At 40.2% G+C, this 25,057-nt stretch overlaps 2 protein-coding genes and 1 long non-coding RNA gene across 4 annotated transcripts; 1 reads left to right on the plus strand and 2 right to left on the minus strand.

Annotated features, from left to right (window-relative positions):
* Positions 1–2,154: 2,154 nt before the first annotated feature.
* Positions 2,155–13,938, minus strand: DUSP3 (dual specificity phosphatase 3). Its single transcript, XM_003768148.4, has 3 exons — positions 13,475–13,938; positions 7,589–7,812; positions 2,155–3,007 (listed from the first exon to the last, which is right to left on the minus strand). Exons 1-3 carry the CDS (start codon positions 13,738–13,740, stop codon positions 2,808–2,810), a joined length of 690 nt encoding a protein of 229 aa, XP_003768196.2. The 5' UTR covers positions 13,741–13,938; the 3' UTR covers positions 2,155–2,807.
* Positions 13,939–14,593: 655 nt separating this feature from the next.
* On the minus strand, positions 14,594–16,609 carry LOC116423313. Its single transcript, XR_004233869.1, has 2 exons — positions 16,463–16,609; positions 14,594–15,187 (listed from the first exon to the last, which is right to left on the minus strand). It is a non-coding gene; the product is annotated as an uncharacterized LOC116423313 (long non-coding RNA).
* Positions 16,610–16,691: 82 nt separating this feature from the next.
* On the plus strand, positions 16,692–23,740 carry CFAP97D1 (CFAP97 domain containing 1). 2 transcript variants are annotated; one of them, XM_012548237.3, is made up of 6 exons: positions 16,692–16,857; positions 18,029–18,099; positions 18,456–18,574; positions 20,969–21,083; positions 21,995–22,051; positions 22,920–23,740. In XM_012548237.3, exons 1-5 carry the CDS (start codon positions 16,734–16,736, stop codon positions 22,049–22,051), a joined length of 486 nt encoding a protein of 161 aa, XP_012403691.1. In that variant the 5' UTR covers positions 16,692–16,733; the 3' UTR covers positions 22,920–23,740. The 2 variants fall into 2 exon arrangements, with proteins under 2 accessions (XP_012403691.1, XP_003768195.1); XM_003768147.4 differs by having other exon boundaries at positions 16,696–16,857; positions 20,960–21,083.
* Positions 23,741–25,057: the final 1,317 nt, after the last annotated feature.

The raw sequence follows: 25,057 nt of genomic DNA on the forward strand, positions 1-25,057 counted from the left end.
CCCAGAGTCACACAGTGACTCTTTTCCCCACCCCCCACCCCCATTCCCTTGTGATCTATGGCAGAGAGCACTCTGGAAGTCAGATCGCTGGTTTAGCGATGTAATTTGTGACATCAGAAAAGAACAAAATCAAGTGCCCTTGCACATAAGAATATATGGGTAAATAAGATAGCGAATGAAAGCTCTTTCTAACAGGGACAATTTTGTTAGTCTTTTGTAGCCCCACTGCTCCCTGATATATAAAAGCACTTAGTAAATGCTTGTTAAATCATCTATCATAGATTAAGAGAAAGGACCTCAAAGAGGTCTAATCTAATCTCTAATCTCAAAGGAGTCTAATCTCCTTTCATTGCACAGGCTGATCAAAGTTGTGATATCCCAAAATCACACAGCTAGGAAGCATCTGAGGCTGGATTTGGAACTCAGATTCTCCAGATGCTCCCGACTTCCAGACTACCCAGGGCTCTGTCCACTGCACAACTCAGCTGGTCCTCCAATTGGATCAAATGAAAATGAACTGAATCGGATAGAATGGAACAGAATGGAATGTACGCCAAGCCCCAGGCAGCACAGCTGTTAGTAAATACTCTTGGAACTCTTTGCATTCCCACTTGAACTGTAGAATGGTTCTTTGGTGAGATTTTAGATCAAAAATTTTTTCTGGTTATGTATATGCATGTATGGGATGTGTGTATATATACATACGTATATGTGTGTATATATGTATCAATGTATTATACCTTTATATATACATATGCAGGTGTGTAAATGTGTATATACCTTTATATATGAATTGCATGTGCACACGCATGTGTGTACATGTGTACAAGCATACATATATCTATTAATCCTTTCTCCAAAGCAGTCCCAGCTGTTGCAAACTCAAAGTTACAGTACATTCCTAAATTCCATGTATTAGTGTATTCAGCGAGCTAATGATTAGATGATATTCCACCATTAGATAAGGCAGACCATCTAAAGATGAGCTCAAAGTCCTTCCCTCCTCTTGGTCACTGCTAGAAACAGAAAGTTCCACTGTGAAATTTGAAACAAGGCACAATTTACCTCTTCTAAACCGAAACACAAATCCAAAGAAGTTCCCTGCCATATGCTTCGGGGAATGTTTCTGGCACACCTGGCGGGGTGACCCTACTGAGAGTGCTTGGCGACTAGAAGCTCCATATGGCTTGGGAGCTCGCCATCTGGCTCCTGGAGCAATCCCTCTCTTCTCACCCACAGCAGGTCTTCCTTAGTCAAATGCTCAGGCAACAAGGACAAAGAGCATTTAGGGATCAATACCGGTGTAATTAATGCAGAGTTCGTGACTGGGATGCCATTCCAAAGGAAGCAACCTCAAAGCCTGACTTGTTTGACAAATCCAAAGAACACAGAGAAGTCACATCGCTGTTTATCAGGAATGGAACAGGTGTTCTAGACCTCCGAAGGAGAAAGATCAGTATACTACACAGGTTAATTCCTAAACCAGGCACTTAAGTGAGGTCATATTCCTTTCATTCATTCTAGCACCAATGTAAGAGGGGGAGTGTGTGTGTAATGTGACCATCCCCAGCCCCTTCTCCACCGCCATTATGATGCTAAAAAAAATGAGAAAATGTGATTTTTTTTGAGGTTGGGGAGACAAGGAGAGAAATATAATCTGCTTGTTAATTAAGGCTCTCCTTAAGACACTACAGTAAATTTTATTTCTGGTGGCTGCTTGAAAGATGCTGGTAATGTTAAAGATCAAATTATCAAGCGTGAAGAACTTTCCAAAACTCCCTGAGAGCAAGCAGGGGAATAAGCCCTTATTGTAATGAACTTCAGCAGTCTCTTCCTGCTGTCACACTCCATAAAGATGACAGATGCATGCCCATCTTTCTATAACTGGCTGCTGCCCTCCCTCTAAACTCTGAACAGAAACCAAGCCAAAAAGAGCATCCAGATGTCTGACATCCCCATGACCTGCTACAAAACTCTCCAAACATTTTTACAGAGGCTGAGCCTGGGAGCACTAATATAAATCATGCCAGGAACGTTAATCTTCTAATGAACTAGATGTATATGAGGGACAACAGATTCCAATGAAACAAATTCTGGATTCAGTCTTTCCAAGAATTAGCATAAACATTATAGAAAAAAAGAGAACACATCTCCTTGATTTTCTCTTCTTGTTTAATGATTTCTACTCCTCCAGTTTCTTTTCCTCTGGGGTCTTTTGATTCATGGGGATTTTTTGTGGGAATCCCTCAATCACTGGCATCCTGGGACCCTCTGAACCAAGGTGGGCAGGGGAGTACAACCTGGTTTTGCTAACCAAGCGTCCCAGATAAGAGAGTAAAGATGGGTTTGGCAGATATGTGAATGCGCAGGCCTGGGGGTAAAGAGCAGGGGAAGGGCACCTACAGTAAGGAGCCACCAATGCCTTGGTGGAAGGGCTCTTCCAGGGCTTGAAAATGCTGAGGGCAAGACTCTGGAGAAAGGCACCTCCTGAGGTGAAAATAAACATCTCCAGTCTGTCAAGTTAGCATCCCACCTCTGGGGAAAGGGAAAGCATTACATTTCACACAGAGTAATGAATACTCAAGTTACCAGAAATAACTTCTAAAGCAGCTCCCTTCCCTGCGGCCTCCTGCAGATATCCCTGGGGCAGAGGGCCTCTTTCAGAACGACTCACTGGAAGGTACTTAAATGAGTAGCTGGAAAGTTGCTTGTTGTATAACCTAACTTGGTGGGGCAGCTTTCTTGGGATTCACTCAATAACTCCCCGACCAAGACCCCTGGCAGACTAGTCTCGGATTCTCAGTGGGCTACAACTTTCCTTCCTCAATTAGTCTCTCATTCAGCTGGCAGAGTTGGGTCAGGAAGCCGTCATTGGGGCCAATCTCTCGGTTGCGTCTCACAAGGCTCAGTGCAGTTCGGACATCCATATTCTGGCGAAGCATGAGATACGCGATGACCAAAGTAGGAGAGCGGCTATAACCTTCTCGGCAATGGACAAGCACCCTGCCTGCAAGGAAGAGGGAGAACCACATCAGCACGGAATCAAATTCAGGAATGGAACATTAGGGCACCAGAAGAAATGACAAAAGGGATCGATTTCAGGGAAAACAATCCCAAAGGCCTCCAATGAGGAGGGCCTTTCACCTCTTGGCAGAGGGGTGAGGGACCAGAGGTACAGAGGAAGGCATACATTTTAGGTCAAGATCAATACAATATAAATTTTGACTATGCTTATTTTTCGATTGAGAGCTTTTATTGGGGGAGGGCAGGGTGGTGAAAGGTTATTGGGGGAGATAATGATAGCAATGCAAAAAAAAGGCAGAAAACTATCAGTGAAATATGTAAAAAATACAGCTGAATAGAGTTGAAAAGTTCAGAAAAGGATTATAGATACACAAAGATACACAAAGGCAGTAATTTTAACCACTGTTAAAATTAATATATTTCAAAAATCAAACTGCATGGCATAGTTTGCTCTTTTTCTGTCAGTATGTACATGGAAAAAACAAACACCTCACCTTTGTTGAAAAAATTATAAAAAAACAAAAAACAAAAACTCAACACACCAACAGGACTTATCTAGGTCATGGGATAGAAACCAAATACGACCAGAGATCCACCCCCTCACGATCAGTGACCACTCACACTCATCTGGCAAGAGATTTTTTTGATTTAAATGCAGCTGACTAGTCTTTAATATCCAGGCCAAGTCCCAGGGAACATTGCTAAGCTGAAGAAGCTCATCCTGAAGCCTCAGAGCAAGTAAATAAATAAAGATCTGGTTCTCAGAGTCAGGAATACCTAGGTTTTAAGTTTACTTAGACTCACACTGGCTTTTGGAACACAAGAAAGGCCTTAACCTTGATGCCCCAGACAGACCTCTAAGACCAAGCTGCCTGCCTATCTGCATTGGTGAAATGTAGTTCCACACCACTAAGATTCTTTGCACTAATCAGCACATCAAACAAAAAGACAAATATTTCTGAGCATCTCTCTTTGCTAAGATGTATTTTGCAGCATCTTCCTCTGGGGAGGGGAATTTTGCCATTAATCTCCATTCCCATTTCACTCATTTCAGAATGCTTTTGTAGGTCATAAGGTGAATCTCTTTAGGAGATTTATATTTTGCCTAACTTGAAAGTTCTAAATTTTGCCTGATTTTTCTCCATTCACCAAATAAATATAAAATGTCATTTACTCATTAAATCATAGCCCCTAAACACTGCCTATTTCCTGGCCCCACTTCAACCATGGGCTGCGATTTCTGTTCAGACAGGGATCAGAACAGAACTCGTCTCTATAATCCTATTTATTCTCTAGGTGACTCCAGGATGATGCTTCCAAACCCAGCCATTTTCAAATGGGAAAGAGACATGAATTCAAACCAATCCCCTCAATGGGTTTTCAAGAGTGGATTAGACATCCTACCCAACAGCACTTAACTCTGAACCCAGCACTACCTGTTTCTAGGGATAAATAAAAGGATTTTTTACCTTGATTTTTGTTGTCATAGTCTGGTAAAGCTTTTTTTTCCCCCTGAGCAATTGGGGTTAAGTGACTTGCCCAAGGTCACATAGCTAGAAAGTATTAAGTGCCTGAGACCAGATCTGAACTCTGGTCCTCCTGACTTCAGGACTGGTGCTCTATCCACTGCACCACTTAACTACACCCTGGCTTGGTAGAGCTTAAGAGACCTCTTCTTCCCACAATAATATTTTTTAAATCATAAAATAAAATATACAAGATTACCAAGAAAACTCATGTTGAGTGTAATTACCAAAAATATGTACATACTCCAAGAGCTTATCCACAAGTCCAGGAGAAGAGGGAAGTGGCTCAAAAACCGGCACATTCCCTTTCTCTAAACTGAAACATAAATCCAAAGCAGTTTCCAGACAATTGCTTCAAGAAAATATCAAGCCAAATGGCTTACTTCCCAAGCAAACTAATCAAGAATTGAATTTCTTTCCCCTAATTCCAGTGCTACAGGGGGTGAACTAGCCCTGGGACTTACCTTCTGGGTTCCTTTGCTCAGGAGCAATTTTCCAGCCCAAAATGCCATCAATATGGAAAGAAGAGACAGGCCAATATTCATGCCATTCTTTGGCTCTTGGTAGAGTTTTAGAACAGAAAAGGGCTTTATAGTCTTTCTAATCCAACTGTTCATTTTACAAATACATGAAGACCCTCATTCAGGGTCACACAAGGTAATAAGAGGTAGCGCCAGAATTTAAACTTTTGTCTTCTAACTCTAATGCCAGAAACTCTTCTCACTGCACTATACTGCCCTCCTTTCATACCCATTATTTCATTTGATTCTCATAAGTATTTTGTGACGTGTGTAGTGTCAGTACTTTTATTATAACTTTTTTTTTTTTTTTTACACAGGGTCTCCCTTATCAGGCTGAAAGGTATAGTGGCCACTCCAGCCCAACCCCATTACTGACCTGCTCCATTTCCATCCAGGGTTGGTTCACCACCCTAGGGCAGCCTGGTGGACCCCTGACCTAGGGAGCTCACTATACTAGTGCTGATTTAGTGCAGACAACAAATCAGCATGGCCCAAGTTAGCTCAGAACTCCAGAACTCAAGGGATCCACTAGCCTCAACCACCCCAGTAGTTGGGATTCAATCATGTAGTACCAGGTCCAGCTGCCCCCATTTCATGGATGAAGAAACAGAGAGTCACTTAAGTGAAATGATGAACCCAAGGTTTTTCAATAAGGAAGCAGCAGGCCTTTTGTGCTAGCCCTTGAAACCAATGTCCTTTCAACTATACCAAAAACAGTAGAAAATGGTTATCTGGTTTTCAAAGTCTCCAAGCAATCTATGCAGTAACTTATATTTAGTGTTAGCATTGTCTCTAGGCACAACAACGGCTTGCTTAATCTGCATATAAAAAATCCTAAAAGATGATGCTATCAAAGTGCTGCACTCAATATGCTAGCAAACTTAGAAAACTCAACAGTGGCCAGTGCATTGGAAAAGATCAGTTTATGTCCCAATCTAAAGAAGCAAAACACCAAGAGATATTCAAATTACTGAACAACTGTGCTCATTTCACATATCAACAAAGTTAATACTTAAAATTCTGCAATATATGAACCAAGAATAACCAGAAGAGCAGACTGATTTTCAAAGAGGCAGAGGAATTACAGACCAAATTTCCAACATTCATTGGATTATGGAGAAAGGAAGGGAGATCCACAAATACATCTATTTTTGCCTCCTTGACTAAACAAAACCTTTAACTGTGTGATTCACAACAAAATGTGGCAAGTTTTAAAAGAAATGGGACTATCAGCCCATAAAAGGATCTTACATATGCACCAAGAAACAACAGAATCAAACATGGAACTAATTGTTTTAAGATTGGAAAAAGAGTGTAACAAGGATGTTTTAGATTTAGAACTGGAGGGAACCCTAGGTCTATTGAGTCTATATCTCTTATTTTACAAATTAAGAAACTTATCATCCATACTATGGCCCCAAACTGCAGCTACATCTTAAGGTTCTGCCCCCAGTCCCTCTGTCTCTGTCTACACTCTCTCAGTGACCACTTCAGTTCCCATGAGTTGGATTGATTAGTATCTTCATACCTAGCCCTAATTTTTTCAATGGCGGCCTTCCATACCTGGGATCCACTCTTACATTCACATCCACCTATTAGAATCCCTAGTTTTCTTCCAAAAATAACTTTATACATGGTTTTTCCTGACCCAGTTCAGGTGTCCCTCTTCCAAATTTGTGCATAGTATTAATGTTGTATTTTCACCCCATCCAGTTCCCAGTTCCAGAAAGCAAGCTCCTTGAAGATAGGGATACTTTGCCTTTTATCTTTTCATCCCTCCAAGTGTAGCACTGTGCCTAGCTCATAAAAGGTATTTAATAAATGCTCATTAAATTGCCTTGGAATTGGAATAGGGTTAAAAATTTCTTAAGTGGTTGTTAAGCTTATTATACTATATTAGGGAAGATCATAAAAGAGAAAAGTGATTTGAGGGCAATGATGAAAAAACAAGGAAAAAGTAGCAACACAAACAAACCACAACAGTAAATTGAGAATGGCTGAGCAGGATTAGGTGACCTTTTTGTACTCTGGCCACCTAGGGACTTCCCTGAGGCACTGCTCCTTATCTGTCACTATGACTGCTGTGCTTTTTCTGGAGACCCTGGAGGGCTTAAAGAGTTTCTGCAATTATACCAGCAGGCAGTCACTGAGAACATCTCTGAACCAATCCATTATTTTTTCATTAATTTTTTTTTCAGTTTTCAGCCATTTATTTTCTCTACCTATCTCTCCTCCCCCAGTTTAAAAGAAAAAAAAAAATCTCTGTAACCAATATGCATAGTCAAACAAAATAAATGCCCACACTGGTCACATCCAATGTTGTGTCTCACCTTGTACACTGAGTCTTTGGGCAATGCATAACTTAAGCGATGGTGATGACTAGAATCTTAAATTCTAAGTTACAGATAAAGTTCATTGGTCTTGGAGGGTTTGGGGCCCACTTGTTACCATTCTAACGGAGCATCAGCTCATTACCTATACATGAAACAGTAATGATGCTGCTGAAGTGGAACTTACCATTCTGGATCAGAGCGCTATCAATAAACTCTGCTGCCCTCTCAAAGAAAACACTGAGGTTGAACTCTTCGGTGTCGTTAGCTCTGATGCCAAGGTAAGTGATGTCGGTACCTTCATAGAATTGGGCACTGGTGTTCACATGCATGAAGGATTTCCCCTCAGCAGCATTCAGCACATGTGTGATACCCAGTTGCTGTAACTTGGAGATGTCCTGAGCCACAGACCTGCAAGGCAAGGAGGACAGAGAATGAATCATTAATGTGACAGCTTGCACAAGCCCAGAAGTGGAAAAGAGGGAGGGGGTGCTTTCACAGGTTCCATTCTGCCTCTGTTAATAAAATTCAGCAGCTACCTCTCATGTCTTTTGCCAGTCATTCTGAAGAAAAAATTACTTTACCTTACTTGCAGCTAAAATTCCTTTACAAATTATCTGCTCCTATTAAAATGGGAGCATTTAGGAGCAGAGAATGTCTTATTTTTGTATTTGTATCTGCAGTGGTTAATATAGTACTTTGAACATAATAAATGTTTTTTAAATCTCTGCCTCTGACTCTCTGTCTCTCTCCTTTCCTCCCGCCCATGCTCTCAACTCTCTAACTTCTCTTCCCTTTTTCCTCTCTCCTCTTCTCTTCTCTCTTTCCCCTTTACCCCTAAAAATTTCATTAAAAAGTGCTCATCAGTTGATGTTTTGGTCAGTATTACTGAGCTACTTTTTCTCCTCTTCTTATGTTTTGTTACAGGAATGATAAGGGAAAGTGGAGAGAGATACTCAGAAATGAAAGCTGTGTAAAAATAAAAGATATCAATAAAAATTTAAAAAAGAAAAATAGTCTACACCCAATGCTTCCATTCCATCTATCCTCTCTCTTCAACACCTTGCACCTTGGCTTCCAGTCTTCACCATTTTTAAAGCAACAATAGCATCTGACATTTCTCATGAACTGCTCGACGGAATCAAGAAGATCTGATTTCATATCATTCCTCAGATGTTCATTAGTTAGATCACTCTGGGTAAAGTCACTTAGCTTCTCTAGGGCTCAGTTTCCTCATCTGTAAAATGAAGATAATAATAGCTCCACCTCAGGCTTACTGTGAGATTCAAAAGAGATACATTTAAAGCACCTTACCAACCTTAATAAATCTCTATAAATCTTAGCTATTATTGTTACCGTGAACTGGGGTAAAGAGATACAATTTCCCCCTCTCCAAACTCCCACCCTTTTCTAGCTAGAGGCTCAGAAAGGTTAAGTGACTTGGCGATGCCAGCAAATGTCTGAAGTGGAATTAGAAAGACCAGATTTAGATCTGGGAGGAACCTTAAGATTCCCTTGAGTCCAACTTCCTTGTATGCCACAAAAATGGAGAAGCTAGATCTCTCTGATGCTAAGTCCAACACTCTAACACTTCTACCATGATTCTCCTCTCTCCCTATGTAAAGTACTCTGAGGTGACCAGGTCTCCAAAGACCTGAATCCAGTGGCCTTTTCCCAGTATTCTCCTAGGCCCCTCTACAGCATGTAACACTTGAATCCCACACCTTCCTCTCCTTTTATAGTCCCATACTCTTTCCAGTTTCCTTCCCAGTATGCTAGTCAATTCTCCTATGTCTCTTTTTCTAAAGGCAGGTGTTCCTCCAATTTTGGTCTATTCTTTCTCTTGGTAGTCCTCTTCATTCCTAGGACTTCTATCATGATCCCTCCTAAATAGATGGCTCCCAAAATCTCTAGGCTTGTCTCCTAAGCTCCAGACCCACATCTCCAAATACATATATATGACATTTCCATCTGGACATGTGACTAATGACTCAAGCATAATATATCCCCCACCTGCTAGAGTCTTCCCCCTTCTAAAGCTATCTTCCATATATACTGTATGTACTAACTTGTTTACATGTGTGTTTCGCCCATCAAAATTTTAAGCTTCTTGAAGGCAAAGATTATTTTTGCCTTTCTTTGATGCTCTAGTGCAGAGTGCTTAATAAATATTAATCAACTGATAGATGTATTCCCTTGTCCCCAAAACCTATTCCTCCTTCTGATTTCCCTATTTTTGTCCAATGGGACTGGCATTTACCCAACTTCCTGTGTTCACAGTCTTGGAATTATTTTTCCTTCTCCTTTACCTCCCACATTCAATCTGTTGATTCCACCTCTCAGCAGTATTTTTTCAAGACATCCCCTCCTTTCTCTTCCCAATGTTACTATCCCAGTATAGGCTGTGGGTACCACCCACTTAAGAATACTTCGGTTCTCTCCTTTCCAGTTTCTAGGCAAAGGGTGAAATTTTTCCTTGATGAAAATAAACCTTGGATTCCTTCCCTCCTATCTCCTCTGTGACCTGGCTCTATTGATCCTTCTCTCTTTGTAACATACCTTTTATATCATCTTTTCTATGGATTCCTTCCATAGAAATATAGATAAGGAAACTGAGGCAAGCAGGGTTAAGCCTTGAGTATGGATGCCTAAATGTATGCTCAAATCTATATTCTTAAAAACAAAAACAAAAACAACTTCCTTTGACTTAACTTCCCCTTCAATTACAGTTCTCTCTCCTACCCATCACTGATAAATATTGAGAGTAATTTACATTTGTTTCCTCCACTTTTGCATCATCCAACTCCTTACACTTTGTCTTCTATCCCCACCACTCCATTGAAAGTTTCCCCCAAGGTCACTAATAATTGCCTATCATTAAATACAAGGCATCCATATCCTCTGCAGGATCCACTGCTATAGGCCATCCTCTCCTAGTAGCTAATCTCTCTCTCCTCCCTTAATTTCCAACACAACATAGTCTCAAGGCTTGTTTCATCTTTCTCACAATCCTCTCATTTCTTCCTCATCTTCTATCAACCCTTAAATTCGGGTGATTCCTTAAAGTTCTGTTCCTGACCCTCTTCTCCATGTTCTAAGCAGTGATACTTATCTTCATGGCTTCAATGATCTATGAGGGACAACATGAATTTTCACACCACTAGCATTTGTCATTAATAGTTTTTCAGTAAGATGGAGGACCACCAGACTTTATAATCTACCTAACCACGGACACTCCACTCCTGCCCAAGTACTGACAGTCTGTTCTTCTGGTCCATCTTGTGGATCTGGGGTCTTGCCATGAGTCCTAAAGCTGAGTTCTTTTATATAAAGTTGACTTCAATTAGTGAGATCTCCTTGAGAGCATAAACTCACTTTTTCTATGTGAATTCCCAATGCTGACCATGACTTATTAAACTACAGTAGCTCCCTATTGCTTTTCCTAAGATTAAATTTAAATTTTTTTCTAATTGTCATTTTAGGGATAGCTAGGGGGTATAGTGGATAATGTGCTGGGTCTAGAGTTAGGAAAACTTATTTCTCTGAGTTCAAATCTAGCCTCAGATACTTACTAGCTGTGTAATTCTAGCCAAGTTACTTAACCCTGCTTGCCTCAGTTTCCTTATCTATAAAATTAGGAAAAGGCAAATTACTCTATTGTCTTTGCCAAGAAAATCCCAAATGAGGTCATGAAGAGTTGCTCAAAACTGAACAAAAATTATCATTTAAAACCCCTTTTATAAGCTAGTCACAATCTATTTTTCTAGTTTTTTTTTTTTTTTTTTTACAAATTACTCCTCACCTTCATATATTCTATAATCTCAATGGGTTTTTAAAAAGTGATCAGAAGGGACTCATTTGTTGAAGCAAACACATAGTATTTCTAAACAATTATGTCTCAATAAAGGAAAAATAACAAAGGATGCAAAGAAAATGATGAGCAATAACAAAGCTCAGTTGATAGCAGATGTGTCCTAATCTTTCATCATACAAGTAGTTATAGATGAAAGGAGATTCAGAGGTCTTTGAGTTTTTGCTCATTTTGCAGATGAGGTAACTGAGGCCCCTCATTCCACTGACTCATAAATGCTCACTTCCTGATCTTTTCCTTATTTCACCCATTCATTCAGTCACCAAATCCTGTTCATTTTTCTGTTTCAATGCTACCATCTCTCTCTCTTTCATTTCTAGTACCTTATAGTTTTAGGTCCCTATTCTTCACTCCTGGGTTGTTCTGCCTTCGAAATGGACTTTCCTCTAGCATCTCATTTTTGAGTACATTCTATAATACTACTTCCAGATAAAGTCTTCCTAAATTATTGATTTAATTATATTTTTCTACTACTCAAAAATCTTGGCTGACTTCTATAAGATCAATCTCAGTTCTCTTGGCCTAGTACCTTTCCTCTGTATCATTGCCTCAACCCTCCTTTTTCATTGTCCTTTCACGAATCCCACTGGTTTTCTTCTACTTCCTCACTTGTGAGAATACGTCACCCATCTCTGGGCTTTTGCAGACTATTCTATTCCTCCATTCTATTTCTCCTTCACTCTTCCCAAACTGGACCACTGTCTCCACCATCCCTTTTCATCCTTTCTTCTCTTCCTCAGTACCCTGCATGACTCCCCATCTCTAGCTGTTGGGAGTTCTTTCTCCTCAAGACCCAACTTAGATACCCTATTTCCCTTCCTCCCCTCCAAAAAAAAAAATCTTCCCCCGCATGAAAATGACCTCTTCCTCCTCAGATTTCTCATGGCACTTTCCCCGTTTCCCCTTTATCCTCTTTGATCTTGAAGTTAAGGTAATTTTCTCTCATGAGATGAAAAGGGGTTTGTGACATATGAGTCTTGGTAGCACGAACACTTAGAAATGTCTTGTACAAATGTAAAAAGCTTAAATGTTTGTTGAAAACTAACTTGAGTAGCTCGGTAGAAAAGATTCCTACCAGGTGCTTTTGTCTCCACTCTCTTCCTCTCCCCAGAGAGGAACCACCAAGAGACCTTCATATGCCTGCCAATCTAATTTAAATGGCAGGGTGTCTAGTGCTGGGCTCGGGAGTCAGGAAAACCCGAATTCAAATCCTGACCAAGACACTTATTAGCTCAGCCTTAGTTTCCTCATCAGTAAAATGGGGAGAGAGAGGAGAGGGAAATAGCATCTAAGTCATCTCAGATCAGCTGCCCCTTGTAAACGTTAGCTAGTGAGAGCGGTACATGCTTGACAACTGTTTTGTTTCTTTCCTTCCTCCTGCTTTACTTTGCTCAAACTCCATAAACTCTGTAGTTTCTTTCACTCCATTATTTCTATCCTATTGCGTGGGGTGGGAGTAGAAAAAAGAAGGGGGAGAGTGGAATCTACTCCACTCCTCCAGCCCTCATTCCACCACTCCCCCCCCCCCAAAAAAAATCCCGGCTGGCTGGGAGGAAAGGTGGGTCTCCAGGGCAGCCCCCTGGCCCAGCTCTGCGGTGCCCTTCCATAGTCTCTTTTTTGGAGTTCTCCGGCAGGCAAAGTTCTAATTCTGTCTATGACATCAGTCCCCACAGGAGCTGGGGCAAGAATTTCAGAAATTTGTCGTGACTTTCACTGCAGATCCTGGCAGCAATTATCACATGACAAGCCAAGAAGCGGACTCTCTCTAGGTCACCTGTTAGTGAAAATGCCAACCTGCACCTCTCCCCAAAAAGGAGCTGCCCCACCCGGGCTCTCGAGACGGCAGGACCCCTGCCAGCTCCCAGCTCCCATTCCTTCCACCCGACCTTGCCCGGCCCAGTCCAGACCCACCCCGACTTCCCAGACCCGGGCTGGCAAAGTGACCTTTCCAGCCCGGAGGGATGTCAATAAACTTGACTTTTACAGCCCGGGGGGGTGGCAGTGAACTTGACCTTTCTTGAGATATTTTTTTTTTGGGGGGGGTGAGGGGGGAGAAATGCACTAGACCATACGGGCTAAGGGCTGGGCTTCTCCCCTCCCCCAGGGAGGCTGCCGCCTCACGGGGGAGCAGGCGGAGGAGGATGCCCCGGTGGGGGGGTGGGGTCGCTTGGGCCCGAGCCCCCACCCCACTCGGTGACTCACGCGTTGCCCACGTAGATCCTGGGGAGCACCTCGTTGCAGGACTCGCTCGGGAGACTGTAGCAGCCGCCCTCCGATAGCAGATCGTTGAGATCCCGCACAGACAGCCCGTAGGGCCCGTCCATGTCCGGTTCGGGGGCGGGCTCGGAGGTGGGGTCAGGGTCAGGGTTGGAAAACGAGGCGGAGACGAAAGCGCGAGCCCAGGCCCCAAAGCTGTACGCCCCTGACCATCCAAGGCGAGCGAGGCGGTGGCTCAGCAGGGAGCTCATCCACCTCCGGCGAGGTACGGCTGGGGCCGCCCTCTGGGCGTGTCCCAGCTCTGGGCCCGCGGCGGCGGCAACGGCAGCCGCCACCAGAGCCCAGAGGACCTGGCGCCGGAGTAGGGAGCCGGCAGCCTGGCGGCCGGCCTGCGGGCGATCCAGCGTGGAGGGCGGACTGGTCGAACTGTCGAAGGTCCCGACTATGCCATCGGACCCAGACTCGAGCTTTGGGGGTTCGGCTTTGTGGAGAGGTTCTGGGGGGGAGGGGGCGTCTAGGCGGGCTTCCCCAGGTGGTTCTCTCGGAAAGAGCACGGTCTGAGTTCTAGTTCTGCTCTCTGACTTTTGACCTTGAGCAAGTTACGTAACTTCTCAATAAAGGGGGAGGGGCTACTCTCAGGTCATCAATTACGGACCCGAAGCTGATCTGATTTAATAGATTTCCCAATAAATGTCTGCCCTCCCTCCAGGAAAAGGTAAATTGCTGACTTCCCCTGGAAAGCACAGTGCACTGTGGAGGTCCTACCTATAGGGGAAACAAAGGAGGGAAAAAGGTAAAATGCCAACTTCTCTAGAGAGGATACTGGACTATGGGTGTCATTGATACACTTCTGAAAACTTGAGGTCCTATAAAAAAGGGGGGAGAAAAAGATCAATTGCTAATGCCTATGGACATTGTGATCATAGGGGAAGGAGGAAGGGAGGGAGGGAGGAGAGAAGGAAAAGAAAGAATCTTTCTATGGAAGGGAGGACAGTGATCAATATATGTATTGATAGATTTCCTAATACCTGTGATTCTGCCCCAAAAGGAAAGGAGAACATAAATTGCTAACACCTGGAGGAAAGACAATGATCATCTAGTAAGTCAGTCATTTAATTAATGTTTATTAACACCTATCATGTACTAGACTTTGTGTTAAAAGCTGGGGATATTAAGGAAGCAGTTTCTGTTCTTGAAGCACGCATGATTTAGGAGAAGGCAAGATGCAAACAGCTCTCTGCAGACAAGCTATAATAGGATAAATTGGAGGTCATGAACACAGTGTAAGGCACCAGAATATAATATCGGTAGAGTTTTCAATATTTATGGTTCCGTCCAAAAAAAAAAAAAAAAAAAAAAAAAGAGGGTGACAGAAAATTGCTAACTCCTGGAAGGAAGATGGTGACCAGGCATAGCATTTGATAGAACTCCTGTTCTATCCTAAGTCCACTTAAAAAAAAAATGTTAAAAATCCTGAGAAGAGGGGACTGACCAGTGCAAGGTTAGGGCACAGAAGGACAGAAAATGTCACAACTTTATAGAGAATCACTTAATAGGACAATCAATGAATGTTGATGACTTGGCCCGATGTGTCTGAAGGTGACATTGGTACTCCCTCCCCTTGCCTTGAAAGCTACATCCACAGCGACCATCAGTCTTTGAAAAGTGTAACTGGAGTCACTCAAGGTAATTGAATATCTGAAAAAGAAATAGATCTTCAGATCAGAATGGACCTTAACAAATCACAGGATCATGGTATTCAGGGTTAGAAAGGTATTTAAAGATCATGAAAGTGACCATTTAAAAAATCATTTAAATTTGTTTCCCATTTTACACAAGCATCTCTAATCCATTCTGCCTGAAATTACTAGTAGAAATGGATAATGTAAGAAATTTAGTTTCTTGCATGTGAGTCCTTAAATTTAGCTCAACAACAAAATTAGTTCAAATTTAGCAATAAAACTCTTAAACAGCAGATAAGACTCTTAAACACACATGATTGGCTGGCAGAGCTCCCTTAGATGTCATCTTGTCCATCTCTTTCCTCCTGCTATCAACTTACTTTAAAAGGTGGCAGGGAGAGGGACTTGTACCTAAGGTGACATGATTTAAAGGCAGCAGAGATAAAACTAGAACCTTAGTCTACCTCCCAAGATTGCTGACTGCTGCCCATAAAAATGACAGATCAAATAATAATAATGATGATGATGAAGATATTTAGCACGTATATACCTGTTGTGTCAGACACTGTGCAAAGGGCATTTATAAATATATCATTTGATTCTCACAGCCACCTTAGAAGATAGATGCTATTTATTATTCCTGTATTACAAAATGAGAAAACAATCAAATAGAGGAAAGGTTACTTGCCACATAACTAGTAAATGTCTGAGGCCAGATGATAGATAGATAGATAGATAGATAGATAGACAGACAGACAGCTAGATAGATAGATAGATAAAGATAATCTAAGTACGGCTTTCTCTGTCCCTCCCATCCCCTTTCTATTTTTACTAATCTCCGCCCTCCCCCTACATACCCTACACAGCCAAACAGGGTGAATATCTAACAAACTAAACTATCTTTAATCTCAATGCTTTCCCCCCCCAATATTGGAAGAATAATACTCTCCTTATATTGCCCTTGATTCTAAGTGAGATGAAAACAGAGAATTCTGGTTTGTTGTGTTCCAAATTACTAAGGATTTTATAAAAGATTATAATGATGAAAAAGTTTTCTTTTTTAAAGGCCCTGTTCCCTTCTTAAACACAAAGGAAGATACTTTTCTTTCCTTTCCTTTCTCCATCTAAATAATACAGATTTTTAAAAATCTGAAACAATGTGGGATCTCTTATTCATACTTTGTAACAATTAGCTGTAAAGAAAAACAGCTCACCATTCATTATTATTATGGCATAAAGTTCTGCAGGGAATTTTACAGAAAGTGTTAACATTTATTATCTCATGAATTACCTGTGAAGTGAGCATCAAAAGAGTGTTAATTGTTATCATCCCCATTTCGAAGGGCAGGAAACTGCAGTTCAGAGAGATAGGTTAGAGAATGCTATTACCCCAAGCCAACACAAACTTGCTCTGTGGGTTTTGCAGCCCTCTTTCTTAGCAACTTGACTGTGCTTTTCACTGATGTCACAACAGGTTGACTATGACAGTCATTAATGAGTAAAGCTGAGTAGACCTCAGAGATAATAAGTAGGTACCTCATTTCTGAATTAAGAAAGAGACAATGAACAACTCTTTAGAATACTTAGCATATCCTGCAATTGTTGCTAATCACAGACAAACTACAGCTTTTAAGAAGAAATTGGATATCGGGCACCATGAAGCTCACAAGAACAGAGTGGAAGTAGGTATGTGTGGGGGTCAGAAGGTGTTAGATATCCTGAGTCAGAGAGTATTCTCATCTTGAGGATGCTAAAAAAGGCTTTCCTAATTGAGGATGATGCTAAAAATAAATAAATAACTAAAGCAGTTCATGACTTCAGAATGCCACAGGGCTTCTCAGATGTGACTTATGAATTGATTTTATTTGCCTGGACTTTTTTCTAAAAGAATAAACTTGGGAAAGGGGAGGGGAGTGGGAGAGACAACACATAGCAACAAGTGGGTAATTACAGAGATGCAAAAAAAAAAGCATTAAAATGATACAAAAGAAAGCAAAAACAAGTTCAGAAGGGGACATGGAGCAATTTTATTGCCATATTAAATTTAATAGGTACTTTTAAAAAACTCTTTAACATAAGTACATAATTTCACATAGAATTATTTTTATTCCTACTTGTATATTCATCTTTCTTGGTGATTGTTAAACTCATAATAAAAGAAAAATGTTATTAATGATTTTTATTTTTTAAAAAATGCAATGGAGGCCAATCCTTTCTGGGAATGCCTAAAATGTCCACTCCATTTCATAGAAATGAAGGAGCCTGAGGCATTCAATCAAAGGAAGTAAAAAAGAGAGAAAATAAGATGCTAGTGACTTTATTTCTAGATTTGTGTGGGGTAGAAGTGTAAAAGTCAGTTTTACAATCACCAGAAAGAAGTTTTTCTGTTCGAGGGTTTCTTTATATAGATCTTAACATTTTTTTGTCACAGCACAAGCAATCTAATGCTGCTTTAGGAAATCAAACCAAACTAGATCTGTCTGACCTTCTAAATATAATTGATCTGAATCTTCTTGTATAAAATGATTAATATGGAAATGCTTTACATAGTTATTGCATATGCCTGACCTATTGTTTACTGTCTCAGGGAGGAGAGGGAAGGATAGAATTTGGAACTCTAAACTTAAAAAAACCCACAAATGGTTTAAAAAATTGTGTAACATGTAATTGTGGGGAAATAAAATCTTAAATCACACACATATATATGTATATATGTATGTAAAATTGAGATAAAGTTTTTATAAAGAGAAAGAGTAAAGTATGCAGGGTAGTTAACTTAAGAGATTAGTACATTTATTAAAATTTTATAATATAATCATGATACAACAAACTCATTTATTTTATCCTTTTTCTCTAGCAAAGCCTACAGTTGATACCAAACCTCCAGTGGCACATACACACCATATTTTAAAACTAAGCAAATTACAGGTATGTAGTAATTTGATTACTTTCAGAATCTTTTTTATGTCAGCTGAAATAGATATTAAAGTCTTCAAGGGGACCATTTACGCAGAACTTTGCCAATCATGCTACCCAATCCCAAAGCATCTTAACGAACATCTTAATCTCTACCTGAAATTCTTCCCTTTCTAAAAGCTCCATGTCTCCCAATTTTCATTTCCCCCTCAACCAGCCCTATTTCTTCCTCTATCAAATGAAAGGGGCCTTTCTCTCAAATTCCCACTACTGTTGCTAAAGGAATAAATAATGTGTTCCTCCTAAATATAGTTCAGCCCCTGGGTGCAGAAACAACATACCCATCATGATGACATTTTTATCACCAGGGTGAACAAAAAAGATTCAATAAAATCGAATATGAAAACAAGCAACTATGTCAAAAAATTGCCGATGCTCAGCGTGGTCGTCCCTCAGTGGATTGCTGGAACGAATACTTTTCCAAGAGGTATTATTTTCACTTTTTCTCCCAACATTGCCATGAGACTTTTCTGTAAATGCCAGGATGGTTAATGCTGAGTTTTCCTGCCTCTAGTCTCTCTTAACACACACCACTGCCAAAACAAGCTTCCTAATGCACAGATTTAACTAAGACTCTTTGCTGCTTAGGAAAGAGATTGATTCCATCTCTATTTCAGTATGGCATTTCAGCAGTTATATATGGAGCTGAACTAATTGTTAAATTTGGGGGCTAAGTATTTAAACTTTAGAAATAGGCAAACATTACTACTAATCAGGGTTCAATTTATTGTTTTGCTTGATTGTCTAGACTTAAGTGATAGAGAAAAACATTAACAAGTCAGATTAAATGTATTATGTACATTTTGAGAGAGCCTATTAATATTAAACACTTCCCAGCACACCTTTGCATGTGGGAGACCTTGATTTTACACCCCACACTCCTTTCAACATATTGGCAGGCACCTCTCTTGCGCTTGGAATTTCCTTCCTTCACTTTTCTCCCTATTGAAATAGAACTCAGTTCTATGGTTCAGAGCTGGAGGGGACTTCAGACGCCATCTCATCTAGTCCAATCTGTTGACCTTGATTTTACAAAGAAGGCAACTGAGACCCATGAAAAGCTAAGCTACTTCCTAAGTTCATACAGGTCTGCCTGTATGTTTCAGTCATGTCTAACTCTTTGAGGACCTCATTTGGGGTTTTCTTGGCAGAGATTCTGGAATGGTTTGCAATTTCCTTCTCCAGCTCATTTTACAGATGAGGAAACTGATTCAAACAGGGTTAAGTGACTTGCCCAGAGTCACACAGCTAGTTAGTAAGTATCCAAAGTTGGATTTGAAATCTGGTCTTCCTGATCCCAGGCTCAGCAGTTTATTATCTAGTGTACATGGATAGAAAGTAGTAGTGTCTTGGGAGCTAACAAGCCATATCATCCAACCCTCTGATGTTACTGCATCTGCTGACTGCCATCAGCATTACTTCTCACAATCTCTCCACCTCTGCTACCTCTTCAAGATCTACCTTCGGTGCTAAGGAAGCCTTCCCTAATCACCAATCCCATTGCACCTCCTCCCATCCCTCCCCCCAAGAAACACATCTCCCCTTCCTCAAATTTCCTTGCAGCATTTAGTTCCTTTAATATGTTCTGCCTAGTATTGGTCAATGAACATTAACTAAGCACCTATTATTGTGTGAACCCAAAATATACATGAAACAGGCCCTACTTTCAAGGAGCTTATTCTCTACCGGAGGAGGCAACATGTATGAACATATATATAACATGTATCTAAAAGTATATATCAAAGGTAATTTTGAGGAAAGAGAGTAGGGATGGGGAAGGAACCGGGAAACACCTTGTGAGGATCGGGGTGCTGAGATGAGCTCTGAAGGAAGGTAGGGGTTCTGAGGAGAAGGGTTTAAAGATGAGGCAGGATGCTCAAAGACACAGAACAGCAAGATGACTCTTTGGGCACTTGTTTATATAGTCATCTCTTTAAATTATAACCTTCTGGAGGACAGAAATAAGACTGTTTCTTCCTCATGCATAAGAATAGGTAATGTTGTTTCCTTAAAACCTATTAGAAGATTCATAGGCTATGGATTTAAGAGGCCTACAGGGACCTCAGATGTTATCTCATATAATTTCCTCATTTTACAAATGGGGAAACTAAGGCCCAGGGAGGCTAAGTTCTAAAAGCCACACACAGGTGGTCTCAGAGTAGAGTGTAAACCTAGGTCTGACCAGAATAGCCAAAGCAAAGATTTCCTTTTATTTTCTTTCATGGGCACCATACAAACCAGAGAGCTTTCTGAACAGACAGGGAAATGCAATTTTCTGAAAGCTGTGAATAATATTCCGGTGTGTCTACCACTGGGCTTGCTAGAGAATTGGGCAGCTCAGTATTTCATTAAGGTACCCATCTTAGGTTTGCGATTCTAGGCGATCACTCGACTTATGCCAGTTTGTTTACCAAAAAGGTGAGGGGGAGGGGAAAGGTGCCAGGAGTTTGAGGGTTGTCTCTTCTATCTATTGTATGTGGTTTAGAGGCCAGCATTTCTGACTCAGAACCAGCACGCCTTCCATTGTACCTCCTTGAGTCACTCAGTTGCTGGCTGATAGTTTTCCAAGAAGAGAATTTCCCTACATCTGAATGCAAGGATCATGGCATATATCTTTTTAGCAATCTTTCTAATTCATTAAGTATGAAGAGGTCACAAGAAATGGCACGTGAAGCCTTCTAAGGTCACTCCACCCAGAAATTTCAAACTTTTGCACTCCTGATACCTCAGTCTAACCCAATAAGAATTTTTTTAGTTGTCGTTTTGCACTGGTTTTGGTATTTTGTGTTTTTTTCTTTTTCTTTTTTTTCAGCTTAAATAGAGAAACTCGCAACAGGGAATTAGTGAGAATTACTGTGGAGAATCAAGGAATTCTTCGGAGGATTGGAGACCGTAAACCGCACTATGACCGAAGGGCATCAGAGATAGACTGGCAGGCATGTGGGGGGAAGGGTAATACATTGTAGAAAATTTATTTTCATAGACATACAGATTTCTTCTAGGTTCCAAGTGAGGAGAAGCTTCAATAGAGTTCCCATGTAGCTGAGCTTAACAGTCAGGGAAATGAAAAGGGTTACTAAAAAGGAGAAAAAAGAAAGAATAAAACCAGTCATCTCTAAGGACTTTTTGGGATGGCTTCAGATAGTTTCAAATAATAGAAGCTTTCTTCACCACTTAACCTTGATGCTTCTAACTTAATAAGGTAGAACAGAAGGTAGAACCAACCAAAGAGATGAATGTAGCTCTAGGCTTATTGGTTATATTTTCCTGTTGCTTAATAGCACAATCATAAATTTCAGCCCTTAATAAAAAGTGCTTTATAATTTGCAAAGCAAACCCTCTGATATCAGTGGTACATCTTATCATGTCATGTCACGATTATCAATGCCATGACACCATGCTACATGAGAAATACCACAAGGTATTTTCCATTTAAAAACAACTTAGTAAGTACTTCCTGTATGCCAGGTACCATACTAAACTCAAGGTAAAAACAGGAAAAAGACAATCCTAGCTCTTGAGGAGCAAGTTCACAGTCTAATTAGCAGTAGAGGATGGGGGCTGGGGAAGAGGAGAACAATATGCAAACAACCATACAACTCTATACAAACAAGATATAGAAAGGATAAATGAGAAATATTCAACAGAGAGAAGGCATTAGAATTAAGAAGGATTGGGAAAGGCTTCTTTGTAGAAGGTGGAATTTTAGCTGGCACTTGGAAGAAGTCAGGGAAGTCATACCCACCTAGGAATTAGAACCACAGTGTGTCTAATTTCTGTACCAGCATCGAATCATGCTGTAAATGCTAATTCATTGACATAACTATTTCTGCCTTTTTCCTTCAAGAATTCCAGACGATATATAAAAAATACCACAAGATACCTTCTCTACAAAAAAGACTAGGTATGTCCCTGTCCCTTTCCTCTTTATTTTAAAATCCAATCATAAGTAATAAGCTCCATAAATCATGGAAACTTAAGAAAGCAAGAAGATAAGATATGTTTCGGGGAAATCTGGAAAGAGGAGAAATGAATGAATTCCTGTTCTCCAAATTTCTATCATTCAATTATGCTGAAATTTTAAATGTTAGATCTCTGGGAGTGCCAAGATATCATCAACTTGACAGTTTGTGAAGTTTTTATTGTAGGGTCCTATGGGGTTTAGATGTCATCTAGTCCAACTTTCCTTCATTTTGTAGGAAATTTTACCTTTTTACATTTATGGAAAGTGAGGCCTGAAAATGATTAGGTTGACACAAACCACATGAGTTATAAGGCAGAATTTAAACCCAGATTATCTGTATCCAGGGTCAGTGTTCTTTCATTATTTTTTTTTTAGTGTTCTTTCATTATTAGCAATGATTATATATTGGGTGGAAAGAGACAAATCAATGATGACATTTTCCTAGTGCTTTGATTTACAAAGTGATACACATATATACATACATATGTGTATATATATATGTATATAGCTCACATTCGAGATAGAAATAAAATTTAGGTAGGTAGATATAGATAGATGGATTCGAGAAATATATCATTCAAGTCTCACAACAACCCTGGGAAATATAAGTTTTACAAAAAAGGAAACCAAGATTCAAAGAGGATACGTGACTTTGTTATGGTCATACACATAAGTGTTAGAAGTGGACTGTGTACCCAGGTCATCTTTATTTCAAGGCCACCATTCCCTAAATAATTGTTCTATGTAATTGAAGAGTCTCTCTCTCTCCCCCCTTTCCCCATCGTTTTTTTTTCTTCATAATTAAAAGAAAAGTCTACATGGGAAAAAACCCAGAAAAGATGCGGTGATCTCGTCAACTTGGATTATCATGGAATTCCCAAATGGATGAATGATTAGACCTTCGGAAGCTACAATAAATAAGTTACATCTACAACTCTGCATCTAGAGACAGAAATGCAACCTGCCACCAGAAAAAAAGATGCAAGTACATTTTTATTGTTTGTTTTAAACAAAAGACATTTCACTTTGAGACTGTATTACTCTTTTAGACATAGATCAAAAAGAAAAAGAAAAAGGTGATCCTCGAGCTACAAGTTGATTTCTACAGTCCCCCAAAAAACTCGTGACAAAATCAAGGTTAAAAACCAACCCATCAAACAGATGCCATTCTTAGAAAAATTCTGTTAAAAAGCACATTGAGACCACAGTGCATAGATTTTATTGCTGACTATATGAGTCGGCACACCTGACTTTTAGAGTGAAGGGATGGTTTGACATCCCTGTATTTATTTATAGGATATACAAATTATTCTCTGTCTTTTGAATGTCATTGATTCTATGTGATGCAGAAATATTCTTCCTTGTTTGTTGGCTCTGAACTACATCTTTTGAGAATGGCCACTGTACTTATCCCTAAAAAAAGCCCCATAGTTATTAAAGATATTTCTAAGAGATACTATTTCTGGGAGTGTAATCACCCACTCATGCCCTCAAGGCTATGATGAGGCTAAACTGGTCATTGAAAAATTGGATTTGAAACTAATGTCTTCAAACATGTCTGTATTTTAGCATGGTAGCCACAATGCATGATCTGTGACCACTAAGACAGTACAGTATGATGAATTGGGGTCATTTTCTTATGTTAAATTGAGTGTTGTGGATAAGGGGGCTGCTAAAAGCAACAAGATCAACAAGGTAAACAACCTCCCCATTCCCCAACCCCATTCTCAAGATTTCATTGCCTGTCTCCCTGGGTTGACAGTCAAGTATAATTATAATGACTTAAAAGGTGGCAAATAGAAACAGGCTACTCAATTATACATAAGAATCCCTGGGCACATAATGACTTAGAATAGCATATATTAACATTAATGCTCTGATGTACTTTCTATACTCTGATGTATTTTTATTTTGTAAATATTGTCCAATTCCATTTCGCTCTGAATTTGGTCCAGTGTTGTGGGCCATGTAGGCATCTGGTCTCCTATTTGACAGCTCTGGTAGAGTGGATCAAGAGCTGGCCATCCTTGGAATCAGCTGGACTCATGTCTAGATTGCGACATAGCTCCTGTGGTCAGAGTCCAATCCGTTAACCTTTCAGTGAGCCCAGCCAACTCTCTTAAGACCATATTCTCCACCTCCACTCAGGATACAACAGTAGTCAGTGAAATGCTAGTAAATATTTAACAACCTGCTCTTGAGAAGGAAAAAAAAATATGTCTAGGACATAAATTTAATCTGCACTCTTAACATTTTCTTTATCACCTTCTTAAATCCAGATAATAAATAAATCAAGTTCTGATTTTGTAGCATTTTGTAGCATATCCAAAGTATCAGACACTCTGAAAATGTAACTGTCAGTACTCAGAGCTGGTTTAGCACACTTGTGAAATAGCTAACATTCATGTAGCAGATATTCACTTTGCTTATGATATATATCTCTTTTGATCCTCCCAATCTGAAGTAAAGAGGCTACTATTGTTTCCTCTTAGAGAAATCTCAGTCTAAGACAAGTGAAGTAACTTGTTCGCCTGATGTGTTCTACAGACAGAAAGTGTCTGCCAAGGGGTTCACACCTAAGTCTCCTACTCAGAGCACGAGGCTACCTCCCTGGGTAGAGGCCTTTTTTCTGTTGTTCTCCTTGTAGGATAATAGGAACGTAAGATTAGAATTAGTGGGGACCTTTAGGAATTCATCTTAACCTGTTCTCGGGTTAAGAAACTGAGGTCCAGAGTGGGTATTTGCCCAAGGTCACACAAAGTTGGCAGAGCCCATATTTGACCACAGATCCTCTGATTCCAAATTCAGCTTTCTCCCTTTGCCTTCATGAGGAAAAAAAAAAGGTAAAAAACAGTTGCAGTTTGCAAAGCTGACTTGTTCGAGGTCTGTTAAGTCACAACCAAACATTATAAAACAAAATAGATTAACAACTTGTTTAATTTGGAA

This window comes from Sarcophilus harrisii, chromosome 4 (assembly GCF_902635505.1).
Source record: "Sarcophilus harrisii chromosome 4, mSarHar1.11, whole genome shotgun sequence".
Lineage (NCBI taxonomy): Eukaryota > Metazoa > Chordata > Mammalia > Dasyuromorphia > Dasyuridae > Sarcophilus > Sarcophilus harrisii.

What these genes read in the sequence shown, in the direction of transcription:
- DUSP3 (XM_003768148.4), bottom strand. Translation starts at nt 13,740, where the DNA reads ATGAGCTCCCTGCTGAGCCACCGCCTCGCTCGCCTTGGATGGTCAGGG. An exon ending in AGGATCTACGTGGGCAACGC is followed by an intron (nt 7,813 to 13,474) that starts GTGAGTCACCGA and finishes CTTGCCTTGCAG; the next exon opens with GTCTGTGGCTCAGGACATCT. An exon ending in TAGCGCTCTGATCCAGAATG is followed by an intron (nt 3,008 to 7,588) that starts GTAAGTTCCACT and finishes TCTTCCTTGCAG; the next exon opens with GCAGGGTGCTTGTCCATTGC.
- CFAP97D1 (XM_003768147.4), top strand. Translation starts at nt 16,734, where the DNA reads ATGAACAACTCTTTAGAATACTTAGCATATCCTGCAATTGTTGCTAAT. An exon ending in CAAGAACAGAGTGGAAGTAG is followed by an intron (nt 16,858 to 18,028) that starts GTATGTGTGGGG and finishes CTTTTTCTCTAG; the next exon opens with CAAAGCCTACAGTTGATACC. An exon ending in CATCAGAGATAGACTGGCAG is followed by an intron (nt 21,084 to 21,994) that starts GCATGTGGGGGG and finishes TTTTCCTTCAAG; the next exon opens with AATTCCAGACGATATATAAA.